Genomic DNA, 17,209 nt, shown 5'->3' on the forward strand with positions numbered 1-17,209 from the left:
GTTCCCGACTAAGATATAATTAATCCTTATTTGAAGCAAAACCAGCCTATTGAGCCTATTTAAGGTTTACATAATTTTTTAGTTGAGGTATGAAGATCCAAATTCTGTAAAGATCTGTTATCTGGGTCCTGAGCATTCTGTATAACGAGTCCCATACCTGTACTATGCTAAATTATCCTGCTGAGGTCTGAAAATCCTGCAGTGTTGCAGCAATAGTTTTTAGAATGGATCTTGAACTTTCTCAATTATCTATTGTATAAATAATACATATTTATATAATTCCTATTTTATCAAATATTGCATTGTCAAAAAAACACTGTTTTATTACATTGTTCTGTGTGAAGACATGATTTAGAGATTTTATAATATTGAATATTTTTATAAGAATGAGATTTAAATTCTGTACTTTTATGTAGGCTCTTCCTTAACTGAGTTACTGGTGCCTGCAATAATGAATGCTACAGATATAAAGAGAAGTGAAAATCATTGTAAATCTCCAGAAACCAAATCTCTGGGGAGCTACATATAAAAGTCTGCAAATGTATCCACTTATACATGGTCTATTTCCCACAACATAATGAATATTATGATGCATCAAGAAGAAATGTTGTTTTGGAGATATGCACTATTACTGAGACACATTATTCCCGCTAGAATGTTTATAAGGAGGTTTGGGACAGATGCTATTTCAGAAGACACTCTGCAGCTTCTGGGGAAAGAATCCCAGACGATGAAATGGTTCCGATGACAGCTGCTAAAAATGTTCATTAGCTATATGGACAGCTTCATGCAATGGTCTCAAATGAATGCCATTTGCAAATGTAAAATTGTATCAAAAACGAAGTTTATTATATAATGCACTATTTATAGCTAATTGCAAATATGCTGCTTAACTGTTTAAACTTTTTCAAATGAATTGACATTTTTGCTCTGCATTTCTTCATGTTAGCAGGAAACATAAAGCCTCGCTGCTACCATATAGTTAAAGGGGAGCCTAGTAATGTTGCTGCTCAACTGGACTACATCCCCAAGCATTCTCCACCATACTATTAAAGGTTTAAACAGAAGTACACAACTAAACGTCCTCCAAGGTCAATTTCCAACTGATGCAAGAGGATCCTCCAATCAGAATTGTGTCTGCTCTTTAAACTTGACTCTCTCTTATTTATTACATTTGGATCTGAAGGCACTTTATCCACTCTTCTACAGTTTAATGCGTAATACTAGCAAGTGAAAATGGCTCAATATATTGTAATACTGGCAGAGATAGTTTCATTGGGGAATCTTCTTGCATTTGTTATAAAGTCTATGCCTACTTTGGAAAGCTAGGGATCAAAAAAAGGGACAATTCAAAGAAGTTTATGTTTCTTAAGAATGCTGGCAACTCTATATGTTAGCGACAGTCCAGTGCACATCATGGTCAATCGGCTGGATATTGGCAACTGACAACAGGGTGCAGGGTACTGTGATGGCTGCCAGATGGTATCTCAGTGATGATGTTTCTGAGCTGGTGTAACTAGACACAAGGGGTTCACAAGAGAATTTTGATGTGATGTCGGAGCACCCATATGGCACAGAATTAGTAGCTTAAAGGCCACTGATGCCAATGGGTACTTGCCAGTTCATTTTTTAACCTTCAATCTGCCCCTGGAAGGTCCTACTGTTATCTTGTATCCTGATCTCTGTTTGATAACTTTGGCCTGATCTTGACCCTGCTTTCATGCCCTGATCTTTTGTCTGGACTTGGACTTGAGCTTGTTAAGGCCTTATTGCCTGTACATTACCTGCCGTGCCTTACCTGTTCCAGTACCTTTATTGCGTGACCCAGTACCTACCTTGCTTTGCATTTCTTCCACTTCTCCAGGGCCAGTATAACAAATAAGAACCCTACCTTCTCTGTGCCCAAATAGGTAACTTTTATTTATATGATCATTGCAAAACCACTGAACATATTTGTTTGTAAATATCTATGTGCAGCCAAATGTTCACTTAAATCTATATTAAATATAAGAAGGCAGATTTCTCATTTGATCCTCTTGCATCTTTAACAAGGGGATGTTCCACAGCAATGTTGCTCAACCCAAGTATTTCTAAACTAAAACTCCCAGCTTTGCTCAGCATATGACAGGTTACAACAAGGTAAGACCTGAAGACAAGCAAGTACAGAAGTCGATTCTTAAAGCATCAACTAACAGAATCTACTTTGCCATGGCCAATAATATAAATTGCTGGTGATGAAACATACACATTGCTTCAGGTTTCCATGTGAGTCAACTTTGAAATTCTTCAGAAAGGCAACAGCAAATTATATATTTCCCCACAAGAGTTTTATGTCTTGTCGCCCATTGTATTGCCCATGATTTATCAAGAGTGACAAATGTCTTGTGCGCCAGGGCCCTTAAAATGTTTAGAAACTATGGATCAGATAATTTTGCATACACTGCTAGATTGCTACAAACTGTACCTTTAAGTCTTTCCATTAAGTACATTTACATTTAACATGAAAGTTCTTTGAAAGTTATGAAAAATGAAAGTTATTTTAAAAAAGGGTTTGTGCTAAATCTTATATTTTATGGCCCTCCTTTTTCAACAAAATCTTGGGAATCAAAGGACAAATAAAAATTAATAGATGTGACTGATTTTTCATTTTGGCTGTTAAGGAACACGATCAATCACAGTACAATGAAAGTGACATAATTTACAGGCGTGTAAAAATGTTTAATATTAGGACAAGACTAGAGATTGCTCAACGGATTCAACAGCCTTGGAGTGCAAGCGGGAGTGAGAACTTTTTCATTCTCTCCAGTCTATTATTATTTCTGCTTCTTCTTTACTACATCTTTTAAATACAGGTATGGGATCCGTTATCTGGAAAACCATTATCCAGACAGCTCCAAATTATGGAAAGGCCTTCTCCCAGGGACCAAATCCAAATAGTTTTTAAAAATGATTCCCTTTTTCTCTGTAATAATAAAACAGCACATTTGTACTTGATTTAAACTAAAACATAATTAATACTTACTGGGTGTAAAACCAGTCAATTGGGTTTTTAAGGTTTACATGATTTAGTAGACATAAGGTAGAAATATCCAAATTACAGAAAGATCCATTATCCGGAAAACCCCAGGTCCTGAGCATTCTGGATAATAGGTCCCATATCTGTAGTACATTGTCTTGGCCAACTTTAGAAACAGTTGCCAGAAAATCCACCAGGAAATAGATGGTTCCAATCTTGGATATGTGAACCTTTTTGCTGCAGATTTCTGGCAAATGTGTATTCAGTAGTATGTCTACAAAGCTGATAATAGAAAATCCGAATTTTTAGTGGGGGAAAAAAACTTGAATTTTTTGAGATTTATTATGCCCCAAGGCTGCAAAAAGTCAGAATCCAAAAATCCGTCATCTCAGACCTGTCGAGGTTGTATATAAGTCAATGGGAGACGTCCATACCAATTTGGAGGTTTCTGTGTTCTGTGCTGGAATTAGGCCAAAAATCCAATTAATTTGCACAAAAATGTCTGTAAAAAGACCCATAGACATAGGACTCTTAGGCCCTTAGGTTCCACTATGTTGGCCCAAATTAGGTTTTATTACCTGCTTAGCTCATAGAATGTTAACAGATATAACAAAACAAAACATAGTTTTATGGATATCAAGGACACAAAATAAGAGTTCATTCCACATCAACCATCATCTCACTGCACTGGGTCCCCTAGGGTGGGCAGTCTTAGAGTTTTGGAACATCTACTTTAACACTTACAGATAGTTGTGTATTCTAGCTTTGAACTGTGCAGACAAAACAAAATTATTCTTAATTAAACTTACCCCTTCCTGGAGTAAATTCAAATCGTATGTCATTAAGTTCTTTTCTGGAATTCCTGAAAAACAGTCCAAACATTTAAATCTAATGAGGCAGAGTTCATTAAAACCCAGAATGTTCAGCAGTTTACCGGATTCACAGTTAGAAACGTAAGCAATTTCCTCATTTATGGTTTGCCTCTTTTCACCTTTAATTTGTGCACAAGCATATAAATATGTGCAGGTTCATGGATATTCACAACCAGAGGTTTAGGGAAGAACATAAACTCATTTTTTCGAGAAGCAGTGTTATTATCTTCTTAATTAACAAAAAGCAAAACACAGCTTGCAAGTAACATTTTAATTTTATTTGTAAAACTCAGAGGAATATTCCATTTAACTGTTCTCAGAGTATTCGGTTCTAATTAAATATATCTCTATGCACCAAAATGTTTCCGGCCTGCAAATGTGCATAGCTGTACAATACAAGTAACAGATTAGTATTTGTAGCAGAGAAGGCAAGAGTTATATTTTTATTATGAGCCACAATACCCTTGGACATACTATATAATTACACTGAGATCTACATCTACATTACAAAGCAGCACAAACTAGGTAAATAAGCATGTGTTTCTTTTTATACATTTTCTGTGGTTGCCTATATCTCAGTTAAGAAAAGCAATACATTCACATGCAGGTATGCAAAATAGGAATCAAGTTAGGCAGCTGCTGCTGCAGTGAGCAGATGGAGCCTTGGAATTACCACCTGCCGGCAAGTGCCTGGTTAGCAGTAGTATTTCAAAGCATGCTCATGATGGTACAGCTATGGGATCATTTTGTATGTTGCGTACCTCCCAACATTTTGGAAATAAAAAATGAGGCCGCTCTGCCAAATTTTGTTCACTTTACAAAATCTTGCAGGTTATGAAAGTTTGAACATATTTCTGTGTTTGTTTTTTTTCAGTTATTACAGTTTTGCTAATGAAGGTGAATTGCCCTTTAAGCTGTGAGTCTAACTTCTCCCAAGGGACCTGTTATCTAAATTGTTACAATTACTTATTTGCTTATCTCAAAATTGCTACAAAATATCTTATCTGAAGCTTGTGGCTGTTCTGTGCTTTCTGGAAAATGTTGTGTCACCACCTGCACCCAGGTATACCTTGCACCAATTCAAGCAGGGAGCAATGGTTTCATGTTTCGGCCAGCACTGTAATTCCAGAGCTGCATCCAAAATGTTGGCAACCACAGCCACCGTGTCAGTTTCAATCGGTGGAATGTTAATGTCATCATCACATCACTGTCACTGGTGGCAAATTTAAAATAAAAAGATGCCAAGGGCACAATGCCTGATAAAGACTTAATCTGTGAGTTCCCGGGTGCATTCTAAATTGTTATTTCTGACTGATCTTCTGATTTCTGACCCTCCTCCTTGATCTTGACTACTTTGATTGCTGTCTACCCTGACCTTTGCCTGAAATTTTGCCTGGTCATGTAATTAACAGCAACCAATCTGATGTTCATTTCTTAATTCTAATTATAACTGCATCACACTGCTAATTGGGTGCAATGGGGAACTTGAAAGGGGCAACAGGGCTTTATAGTTATTCTATCACAATGCAAAACACTAAAGCAACACATGCTGTCCCTCTGCCAGGATACTGAACAGATACATCATTATTGTCCCATCATTTACCAGCTATTCTGTCTCTATCAGTGAAGGACATAACACAGATACAAGATGATCACCTATTTCCAGGAGACAGTGTGCATATTATCATCCTCATGTAATAATAAATAGGATCTGACAACAGTTCAGGACATTTTGCTTCACAAAAGACTGACACAGATATTGACACCCTGCTTTGACAATAAATACCTGTGTTAACTGCCTGTGCCAGATATTTTGTATTAATACATCTACCAAATCTTCTTTTTCCATCTTCTGGTTTTGACTTAATTGGCACTGCATAAGCAAACGAGTATCTCAGAAATGGAGGGGAAACGGTTCAATGCCATCCATCCATCTTAGGCATTGTTCAGCTGAAGAGCGGCTCATTTATCTAGCATTTTCTGAACACCTGCATGCATTTCTTATGGAGAATAAAATTCCCAATGAGCTGTGCACCTTGCAGCTTTCCAAAATGAAGCATTTATGTTTCACCACCAAGTTTAACAACAATCCATCTTTTGCCTACTGTTTAATCCTCCCCGGGTATCATGAAAAATGATACGCAACCAGAAATTTATTTTGTTAAAGTGTGATTTTGCCATATGTGCATGTGACTTTTTTTTGGCATTTGCTCTTATTGTCTGTTTAATCAGCTTTAGTTTTAACCTTAAATATATTTTGACACAGATTGCAACTGTTGTATTATTTTCTTTATTTTAAAATTTTCAGTCATTTGTCATGCCATTCTGCCTTTCTCAAGCCTAAAATGTAAAAATGCTACCTGATTGACTAGGTTGGTATTTCAGGCAACCACAAAGCATATTATTAGTATCAGGAGCCTCTGAAGAAGCTGTCTTCAGCGAAATGCGTCAGGCAAGACATTACTTCCGGCTACACCATTGAGTGGTTGTACAAGTGGATAGAGATATAGACCACCCACAATTTGCCTTAAAACGCTGGAGAAAGTTATTTCTTGATACACAGCATATACGTTCTGCATGCTGAGTTTTATTTTTGAAGAAAGCACTATAGCAGTTTGTTTCATTTTATTTTTGGAGACAGCATTTTGCTCACTTTGCTAAAATCACTACAGCACTTTAGAACACACAGACAAATCTGTGCAAAGACTGTGATTCTGGACACACACTGAGTGGAGTTGTAACACCCTGGTGTTTGTACTTGATCTTAACAATATTGCATTAGGTTTGGTTATTATTTTTTTTTAAATAACCCTGTGATACAATCTAAATTGTATCTTGATTTAAAAGCAGCCAATAACCTACCTGTAAGTTTTTGGAGTCTGAGAGGAAAATGGAACACCCACAGAAAACCCACACAAGTACAGCGAGAATATACAAACAATAGATAGTGCCATGGCTGGACTCAAACTCAAACTGAAAAAGTCTGACAACCACTGTTCTCCATACAAAGCGATTGTGTAATTTTGGCTTCATGAGATTACACTATAATAAAACAGCAGAAGGAATGACATACACACCTTTTAGATTGATTCTGTGATAAAAAAAAAGTAAAAAACTGTGCTTAAAGTGTCATCTCCAGTTGCAGGAAAAAAAAAGACATGGAGCCAGATTTACACTGATCAGCTAGGATTATTTTAATAAATCATATAGAACTGATTAATAAAGTTTTATCAAGCAATACTTCCATAGGGTTACAACCATGATGTTGCTGAACTATAGCAGCCATTATGCTTTAACTCTTGGTCATGTCTTTTATTTTGCTGGGATTTGTAGTACAGCATGAACTGCGAAACAGCAGTTTATATTACATTTAAAATCATAAAATTCTACCAAATGAGACATGCATTAACAAAATATGTCAACATGTCTTTTTACAAAAGATATGCTGTGAAGAAAAGCAGTACAGACAGTGCACATGCTAATAGCTATATTTCTCTAGACAAAAATATTACTGCACATTGTAAGCAATTAAAGTGTGGGTTCTGCTTCTATAATATCAGCAAAAAAGTAGATTAGGAGAGAGCGCGAGCAAGCACTGGGTCAGTGTAAAATATACATTACAAAGACAGAGCATTGGGTCATTAGTCACCCAGACGTTCTTTCCCCAGCAATAACTATGCATTAAAATAAGGCTGTTTTTCTGCTAACCTCAGCACTTACTACTTACCTATGCTACTCTATGGCAGGTAAGGATCTGTTAGGATCAGAGTACTTAGCGAGGAAGACATTATTTCTCCTTTCCCACTTGTCATATGAATATGTATCTCATAAAAGTGCTTTATGGGTCATTCTATTTTTCCACTTGGTAACTAACACCCAGGTTATTTAAAATGACCACATTAGGGAGGTTATTTACCAAAACTGTAATTTATCTCATCTTTTTATTAAACCCAAGCTCGACCAAACTTATTCATTAATAAAATAACTCCAAAAAAAAAATCGGATTTGATGTCTGAATTGATAGGTTATTTCTTGGGTTATCAGACAAAACCCAGAGCAGATCAATATCTTCAAATTGTAAAAGGGACCTTAGAAGATATCGTCATTGACTTCTACATGACCTCAGCAGGTTTGAAATGGCGGATTTTCGGATTTGGACTTTTAGCAGCTTCGAGGTATAATAAATCTCGAAAAAATCGAGTTTTCCCCCAAAAAACTTCAACCAGAAGAAATTGAGGTACATAACCCACTAGTACATTTACCACTTAATGTTAATAGCATGCCTTGCATTAAAATATTGATCAGGTCCTGTTTTGCCTTTTATTAAATTGGGCTAAAGTTTTATTATTACTGGTAGCTATGGATCGTTACCAAAAAGAGATGACATAGAAGTTGTTGCTATATCTGCATTATGATTGTAGCATGCCAGTATCTTGTTGATGAACTCTTGGAATTATATTATCGTTACAGCACCTGAAGAGTCTAACCGTCTTAATTCATCATTGAGTCAGTAATGTTAGACAACTGAAGAGCTATCTCTGAGGAGGTTACTGTCTGACTACTGTTGCCTAAGACAGAGAATATTTTATGAAATCTTAATGAGAAGTATTGACAGAATGCTTAATTGCTTTATCATATTTCATACATTTGTATTCTTCTCCTGGCTTGATATTAATCTAACATGAAAACAGCAATTATTGAGTTGATAGACTCTGAAGCCTAGGCAGAATGATCATTTGCTTTTGCAAAGGGAATGGAGATAAAGCAACTCCTTTTTTAACCACTAGGTCATTTAGATATGAAATCAGATTTTTGTCCTTGGGCTTCTGAGAGCATAGAATCTTCACTTTTTTTAAAAGTCTCTTTGAAAGTGAAAATGCTACAATGTCAAGCAATGCTCAGATTAGTTATAGGAATGAATCACCTTCGGGTTAGAAGACAAATAAATCATTAAAATAAAACATTACTGACTTTTCAACAAATGTTCCAGCTGCTCTGTCTCTGACCGTCTGCTACTTTAGCTCGGCATGACAATCAACATACAGTGGGTAACAGCTGGAAAAAAAAATCAAGGCTGGTTCCCTGGTTATTCTACATCATTATTAGTCAATGTAAGAAGTTCTAAAAAGAAGGAAAACATAAGGATAAAGTCAAGTGGAAGAGTTTGCTAGAACACAAATAATCACTGTGAAAAACACATCCAAATGTGACAAACCAGCAGGGCAGATGTAGTTATATGGTACGTGGTGGGGCAAATCAATTATGAGTCATATTTCTCTTCAAGAGGGCTAAAGAAATGAACTATAATAAATATATATCTCAAGCTATGCTATTCTTTTTAGATTCATGAAAAGACTAAAAAGGCTCAAAATGTATTTTTCTATTCCATTGGTTGTCTGGCTGGTATGGCCACTCTGTGGACTACATCTGTTGACGCTCCCTAACTTGCACATCTGAATAAGGCACAAGTCAGGAGCATAATGGGGTGGCACCAACAGATGGCAGATTGTGCCCATTTTTTGCACTTTGCACCCTGCCATGCATATAATAAATGCCCCCCAGATCTGTGTACAAAACATCTATGTTTCCAGATCATAAAGTTTGTAACCTATGGCTGGACAATCAGTATGGGTAATGAAACTGACCCCCTGGACGTGTTTTCATAAACCCACTTTTTCTGCTTTAACCTATTCTACTTACAAGTTCCCTTTCCTCTCCCTCTGTCAGGCATCGGATCTCTCTCAAACATGAAAGGCCAATAAAAAAACGTAAATGTCTCATTCACTTTACAATTTTACAAATGTGGGCATTGATCCAAAGAAACTAATAATGGCAAAACATAGGAACAGCAAAACCAGACAACATCCCTTCAATGCTTGTAAAGAGGAAAAAAAACATAAAACCATATATTATAGAAAATAAGTTAGGTCACGGAAGTTCATAACACTGGAGCACCTTTTCCAGTTTTTCTTTTGACTCTCATTTATTGCATACCAAAGACAAGATGGACAGCATAACAGATTGGCTAAAAAGAAGGTTCCATTACATCTTTTTCATAACACTCAGACCCATATTTTCTAAGCCGTGTCATGCCATAAAACAGATAAACCTATCCAGTCACACCAGGATTTATGACTAAACAGAGCAGTTGCTCAGGAATGACTGCAGTAAATTTGCATTTTAATTGAAAATCCTATGGTATCCTCAATAACCAGGTCTGGCTGTTGAATGCTGAGCAGATATTTGAGACATTTAGCTAGAAGGTACACTATTGTGCATAAAAAAAAAAATAAACCTAGTAAAATAAAGTTGAAATGGATATAACTTTTAACACCAGGTTAGATGACATTTCTTCAAGATCTGTCCGTTTTAACACCATTGTAGTTTATTAGTTCCACCTGGAAGATAGTTAAACTATGGAAATGAACACATGTTGACAAAATAGCGTACTGATGTTTGTAGCACAAAACCTCAGAAATTGAGAATAATCTGGAGGGCACAACAGATTTTCTGTTTTTGGCAAAAGAGAGATAGGAAGAAAAAGTAGACATTAATGTAGTTAGGTCTCACTGTACTTTGACTTTATGCTGGCTGTTGGAGAGGTAAAAATAAAACTGTTCATTGGCCTCTGTAGGAATATGTCTGGCATTAATCTGAAGCCAATGGACTGAAACACAGAAAAAGGCAGCCTGCGGAAATAAAAAAGAGTGCTGACAAACAAATGCATAAAAAGTACCATTAACACAGCTCGGTGAAATTGGGAAGGTGAAATAAGCAGCCAGTGGGTTGGTTTGTTATATAAAGTTTTTCACGATGCCGGCATGTTGTGTTGAACGAGAATTTCTGCACAAAAGTAATCCTCTGCTGAGTTTGACAAGAAATATTAGGGAAAAGCAAGCAACGGTGACAGAGAAGAGTGATAAAATGTGTGATATTTATGTGTTGGCCACTCTACATCTTCTGAAAAGATAAAATATGGCATTTAGGAAAAACATACAACATGAAGGAAGAAAAACTAAAAAAAAATAGGTCTATCTATAATATACAAAAATTTGAATTCAGAAATATAGATTGTGACCCTTAGCCCTTGAGTTGCTTTATAATTTCCTTCTTGAGAACATTGGGTAGGTACTGAAGGTGCCTTGATTTATATTGTATCAAGCTGCTCAAACAAAAAGAAAATAGGACAGGTCCCTCCACCAGATATTTGTCAAATATCTTCTTAGAAGGCACATAAACTGCTTAGTATGGTTCCAACTAAGGCACAAATTTTAGAAATGTATATCAAAAGTGCCAACCCCCATGGGATTCTTCTGCAAAGCCAATTCAAAAGTCACTCAGAGGAGGGCAGTAAGCATAAACTAAAGGACGCCGGCGTCAAAAACGAGACTCCAGCGCCGTTTCATGAATTTTTCGCCGTTTTGCGAATTTCGCAGGAAGTTTTTGAATTTTTCCACAAAGCGAAAATGCCCCAAATTTGCCCATCACTGGTGGCCAAAAAGTGATATCTCTGGATAAGTGAAAAGTGAGAAAGGAAGAACTCTATTAGATGGTATTCTATTAGGTTCTTCCACAACACAGACACAGTGATGAGTTCGTTGCCTACTCTGCTGGTGATTTTAAAGTTCAGCCCAATCATATAAATCAGAAAGCCAAGTTAATTTCAAAAAAAGAAATAATTACTATGTGCTGTTACTATTAATTAGAAACCTGAAAGGGAAATCTACTATGTTTAAATAAAAAGGTTTATACATACATACTAATAATCATCATGAACATAAACAAGTCATATATAGAGATATAATAAAACAGTGCCTTTCAGTGGTCAGTTTGGTGACCAATATATAAATTGCATAATTGGTCTCTATAATGTTCATTTTCAACTCAGCCTGGTGGAAACACTTGTGAATTACTGTTGGTTTTAGGAAGAGTTTGATTTACTCCTCCCTGTTATACAGGGCTCCCCAGCACCTAGAAGCTTCAGAGGGCTAGGGGCCATTGCAGGGGGCAATTTTATGCTGGCCACAGGATGTATACAACCCTGAAATATTGTGGGATTACCCACAGGTTTGGCAGGTTCAGGCTTCCACACAAATTTTGCTAGTCCCGTTCTCCCTGCTTGCAACCTTACTCTGCTAGCTTTCAGCTCCAGCAGCCTCCATTTATATGAAAACACCTGCCCCACCCCATCCCCTTTTGTGATGTCAGAGATGGGTGGGTCTATAAATGGAGGTGCCGGGTTCGGGTGCAGGTTGGGAGCAGGCGTGAATTTATTTAGACTAATTGGGACCTAGGATAAAAGGTCTTTCTATTATTATATGACTTTGCCTAAAATATGTACAATCTCAATATATGTATTAATGATGAAAGACTAAACTTTACCTAATGTAAAAAATAGATTTTGTTGTTAGGGATTAAAATGTACCTCTAATTTAATTATTGCACTCGATATTGACTTTCTGGTTAGGAGAAGGCATTCTAGGTATCCCACAGTATTGACAAAATAGAATTTGTGCTTGTGTTGCTTCTTATTGAATGAAATTAGGTCCCTGGAGAACAACAATCAACTTTAAGTTGAGGCATGGGGGTATTATCTTGTTAGGATACCACAGGAGACCACGTGAAATGTATTGTAATATGTTGTAATGCATTTCTGTACTGGCAAGAGCAACTACATAGTCTCTTGATAAATGGTAAGCTGCATACTGTGCTTTGGATAATGTCAGCACAATATAAATACATTATATTAATAATCCTAGAAAGAGGTAGCTATGAAGTGCCTAATTCAACTCAAATTTATGCTATTCAAAAATCTTCATCATAAATTCACTAAAGCAGCACTTTAAAGTGTACTTTTATAAAAATTTTTGTTTTCAACTCCCCGTTTTGGGATATAAATTGGTTACTGGTTTAAGGTTCCAGGTAGTAGTTTGGCATAGATGATTACAAGATGATCTGAACAGAAAGTTTGGGATTAATCTGCTACACCCCTTAGGTGGAATTCAGAAGAATAGAGGAGTGCAAATAGAGACTTTTGTCTATCCTGCCATAGGGGGCTCAATTTTAACAAGTAACGCCATAACTGCTCAGTACAGTATTTTTGAGGGTTTTTGATTTAACAATATATTGTCTGCACAAGTGTAAGTATGGGATATGTTATCCGGAAACCCATTAGCCAGAAAGCTCTGAATTATAAAACGGCCATCTCCCATAGACCCCATTTTATTCAAAACGTTAAAACATATTTCTGTTTTCTCATAATTAAACAAAACCTTGTACCTGATCCCAACTGAGATATACAGTAATTAATCCTTACTGTAGGGAAAACAATCTTATTGGGTTAATTTAATAATAAATCATTTTTAGTAGACTTTATATATGGAGATCCAAATTACTGGAAGATCTCTTATCTGGAAAACCCCAGGTCCTGAGCAATCCGGTTAACAGGTCCCACATCTGTAGAAGAATTTTTAGTCATACCCTCAAAGCACCCAGATGACCTCTAAAGTTATATCATATATGGGTGCAAACACATACCCAAACTTTTGTTCCATTCTTGCTCATTTTGCTCAGTCCCCATAATTTAGTTTATTCATTAATTACATTTTCCGCACTATAAATCCTGGTCCTGTGTCTTAATAGCTGTTGTCTGAATAAATAAATAAAGCATAAAAGTTTCTTGAATAAATAGCTGTCATTTGAAGAAAAAGCATGAAATGTGTTTTTGTGTAGAAGAGAGTAAATTATACCCTTAGCAATTACATACAACAAGGTAAAGCTTATCTATGTGCAAAGTGAACAACGGGTTTGTGGACTGTTCATGGCATTCTGTTACTTTTGCATAGTGCAGATGAAATGCATTAATTGAGGGAGTTCAGCGTGGAGAACAACATTTGCATTAAGAACACTTTTCCTCCATTTCTATTACTCGATTGTATTTTTAGACTGTTTCTGTGCATATGTTCTGTACCTCCCCAAGGAAATAATGAACTTTGCAAAGTGCTATCCAACTAGCAGATGGATTAAATGCTGGGTCAGCTCAAAGATCCAAAATGCCACAATGTCCGGTGCTTGATAGCTGACTTTTAAATTGATATCATCAGTGGCCTTCATAATTGGCCTGTCAAATTTTAACTTAGCTACAGCTTGAAATATCATTCCTGTTGGACAGTGAATGGAGTTATTCCAAGGGTAATATCCCAGGACATGCCCAATATGTAGCCCTGCAGACATTTGCTATTCCTACCTAATTTGAGTCAACCAGAGCTCTGGGTGAACAACGTTCCATTTTAACATGATCCCAAATTATGCAGATATGGCAAACACTATGAGGCCGATTTATCAAGGGTCGAATATCGAATTCAAAAAACTCGACCATCGAATTAAAAGACTTCGAATTAGAATACCGAATTTGACGTTTTTTTCAACAAATCTGGCAATCCTGCGGTCGAATAAAAATCATCCGATCAAACGATTAAATCGTTCGAATCGAACAATTCGAACGATTTTAGCAATCGATCGTAGTATTTTTATTCGATGTGTAAAGACTTAGAAAGATGATGTAGAAGGTCCCCATAGACTAACATAGCACTTCGGCAGGTTTAATTTGGCGAAGTATTGAAGTCAAAGTTTTTTTAAAGAGACAGTACTTGATTATCGAATGGTCGAATATTCGAACGATTTTTACTTTGAATCGAAGTCGAAATAAATTCAAAGTCGTAGTATCCTATTCGATGGTCGAAGTATCCAAAAAATTACTTTGACCCAGCATTTAATCCATCTGCTAGTTGGATAGCACTTTGCAAAGTTCATTATTTCCTTGGGGAGGTATAGAACATACTGTATGCACAGAAACAGTCTAAAAATACAATCGAGTAATAGAAATGGAGGAAAAGTGTTCTTAATGCAAATGTTGTTCTCCACGCTGAACTCCCTCAATTAATGCATTTCATCTGCACTATGCAAAAGTAACAGAATGCCATGAACAGTCCACAAACCCGTTGTTCACTTTGCACATAGATAAGCTTTACCTTGTTGTATGTAATTGCTAAGGGTATAATTTACTCTCTTCGAATTTTTTTACTTCGAAAATTCCCTCGAATTCACTTTGATCCTTAATAAATCTGCCCCTATGTATTCCTCGCTAAGAAAATTCTTGTCAAATTGCTCAAGATGCTCTTTTGAGTACTGTTGCAACTTACATTATTTTATTCTAATTTTCAAGATGTTAGCAGTTTTTGTGCCAGTAATATAAAGAATTTGTAACATCTTCACCAATTGTTTCAGTTCTGCTAACCAGTTCCCTAAATAAAAGGCTGTAAGCAGAGGAAAGGCGTTACTTGATTTTTGAGCAGAGTACGTTACTGGTAGTAATGGGAGAATTTTTCACGTTTCGCTTTGCCACGAAATTCGCAAAACTGGGGAAAACTTTACGAAACAGCGATTTTGATACCTGCGACAACCTTCATTAGATTTTACATTATTCTGGGTTTTGCACTGAGTAAAGTTTGGTTGAGCAGTGCAGCAGAGTTTACTGCCCCTTTAAAGGGGATTTGACTGATCAAAATGTCACTACAAAAGCAATTTAATTGGGGATAAAGGTAGGAGCGGACTACTCCTCGCGGCGCCCAGAGGCCAGTGTTCTCCGGCGCCCCCTCCCCCCTGTAGAATTGCGCGCATGCGCATCTTTTCCACTGGCCTACTAAGCGTCTATAGTGCTTATTTCTCCAGAACTTCCCAAACTACCGCTGCGGCTACGTGGCATGCCGCCCCTTAATTTATGCCGCCCGTGCCTATGCGGCCTCGCCACAAATCCGGACCTGGATAAAGGACAGGTTTAGAACATGGAGCCAGATTTACACAGATCAGCTGGGATTCTCATTGGAGAATCATTCGCATTTAAATGCTGCAGAGGACCCCGGAGAGCTGAGGAAAATTATTTATTCAGCTATATTGCTTTAATCTTCATAATATGTTAAAGTATGTTGGGATTTGTCTTCCAGCAACAACTGTGTAAAGTGAGGTTGAGCAGTGCAGTACATTAGGTTTAGTATTAGGAATTGAGTAATCGAATTAGAGAAGTAGGTACTGAGTTTTTAGTTATCCTGTGAGGATAGTAATGGCTCATCAAACAATGAATAGGATTCCTCTTACATCTTTATAGCACTATAGCCCCAGCACTGAATACAGCAACATTAGTCTGTGCACCAAGTTCAAAATGGTTCTCTCATTTTAAATATTCATATCCTTCAGATTCTCCATAGCACAGAAAAATTATATGAATATGATTTATCAGTTTATTGAGCTGCCTGCTCATAAAAATATTGCCTATTTCCAAATCCATGCTGTGATTTTCATGCAAGCGGCTTCATTTTTTAGCAATTTTATTTTATAGAGACAGTGTAAAAAACTCTCAGCTGTATTAAAGTGAAAATTAACAGGCAAAGTTTAAAAGTAGGCAGAATGTTTAAGAGACAGTTAAATGACTGGAAAAAATTTTTTTAAGACAACATACCTAGAAGCAATTTAGTCCCCCGCTACACTGCAGTATGTGCAGAATACTAAATCTACTGACGTGGGGTTTTTAATTTTAGGGCAATGGACACAGAGAGATTTGACAGTCTTACATACCCCAGGGCATGAGCCCATGACCCCTTGCTCAACATCCTGGGACCTATTAATGTGTTTACCATTCTCTCCACTGTTTATGGTATTTTCCATGGCAACTAGAAGGTCATGCAGCCTGGTACAGTTTTTTATTGCATGGCTGTGTTTGCAGGACTGGGTCTTAAGTCTTTAAAGACTGTAGCATTTCACCCACACTGTCACCTACAATACTTGGGAAAGTATATATTGTTTATATTGAGCTCTTTGGGTCATCAATGACTTAAAACCCATTAGGATAGCTATCATGCAATTCTAGACTACAGCCAATTGGTATACCAATTGGTACAACAAGTGGCAGAATGATAGTGTGTGTTGATAAACAGGCAAGGCACAAGATTAGCCTCAGTTTAAAGATAGCTACCTGTGTTGGTTATTGTTCAATTAACTTCTTTATTTTATAATTGATGTAGAAGTATATGTTTGATTCCATTGTTCAAGAAGTACATTAAGGAGCTGTGTTTCATCTAACATAAAAAATAACATCATTCAAAGAGCCTTACTTGCTTGGTAATACCAATACACCTTTGGCACACTACATACAGCCCATAAATACTATTACCTCTCATCCATCTCTAAAAGAATTTTCAGTGGTTTTAACTCATATTTACATATAAAATAAAACAAGTAAATCACTGCTATACTTCAACCTTTCAAG

At 36.7% G+C, this 17,209-nt stretch overlaps 1 protein-coding gene across 2 annotated transcripts in view; it reads right to left on the reverse strand.

Annotated features, from left to right (window-relative positions):
• The window catches only part of stk39.L (serine/threonine kinase 39 L homeolog), a 152,267-nt gene that overhangs the window by 47,741 nt on the left and 87,317 nt on the right, over positions 1–17,209 (reverse strand). For both annotated transcript variants that reach the window (XM_041576690.1, XM_041576691.1), the window contains one exon: positions 3,826–3,878. In XM_041576690.1, coding sequence (XP_041432624.1) covers positions 3,826–3,878 — 53 coding nt within the window. The remainder of the gene's footprint in view (positions 1–3,825; positions 3,879–17,209) is intronic.

Source organism: Xenopus laevis, chromosome 9_10L, assembly GCF_017654675.1.
Source record: "Xenopus laevis strain J_2021 chromosome 9_10L, Xenopus_laevis_v10.1, whole genome shotgun sequence".
Lineage (NCBI taxonomy): Eukaryota > Metazoa > Chordata > Amphibia > Anura > Pipidae > Xenopus > Xenopus laevis.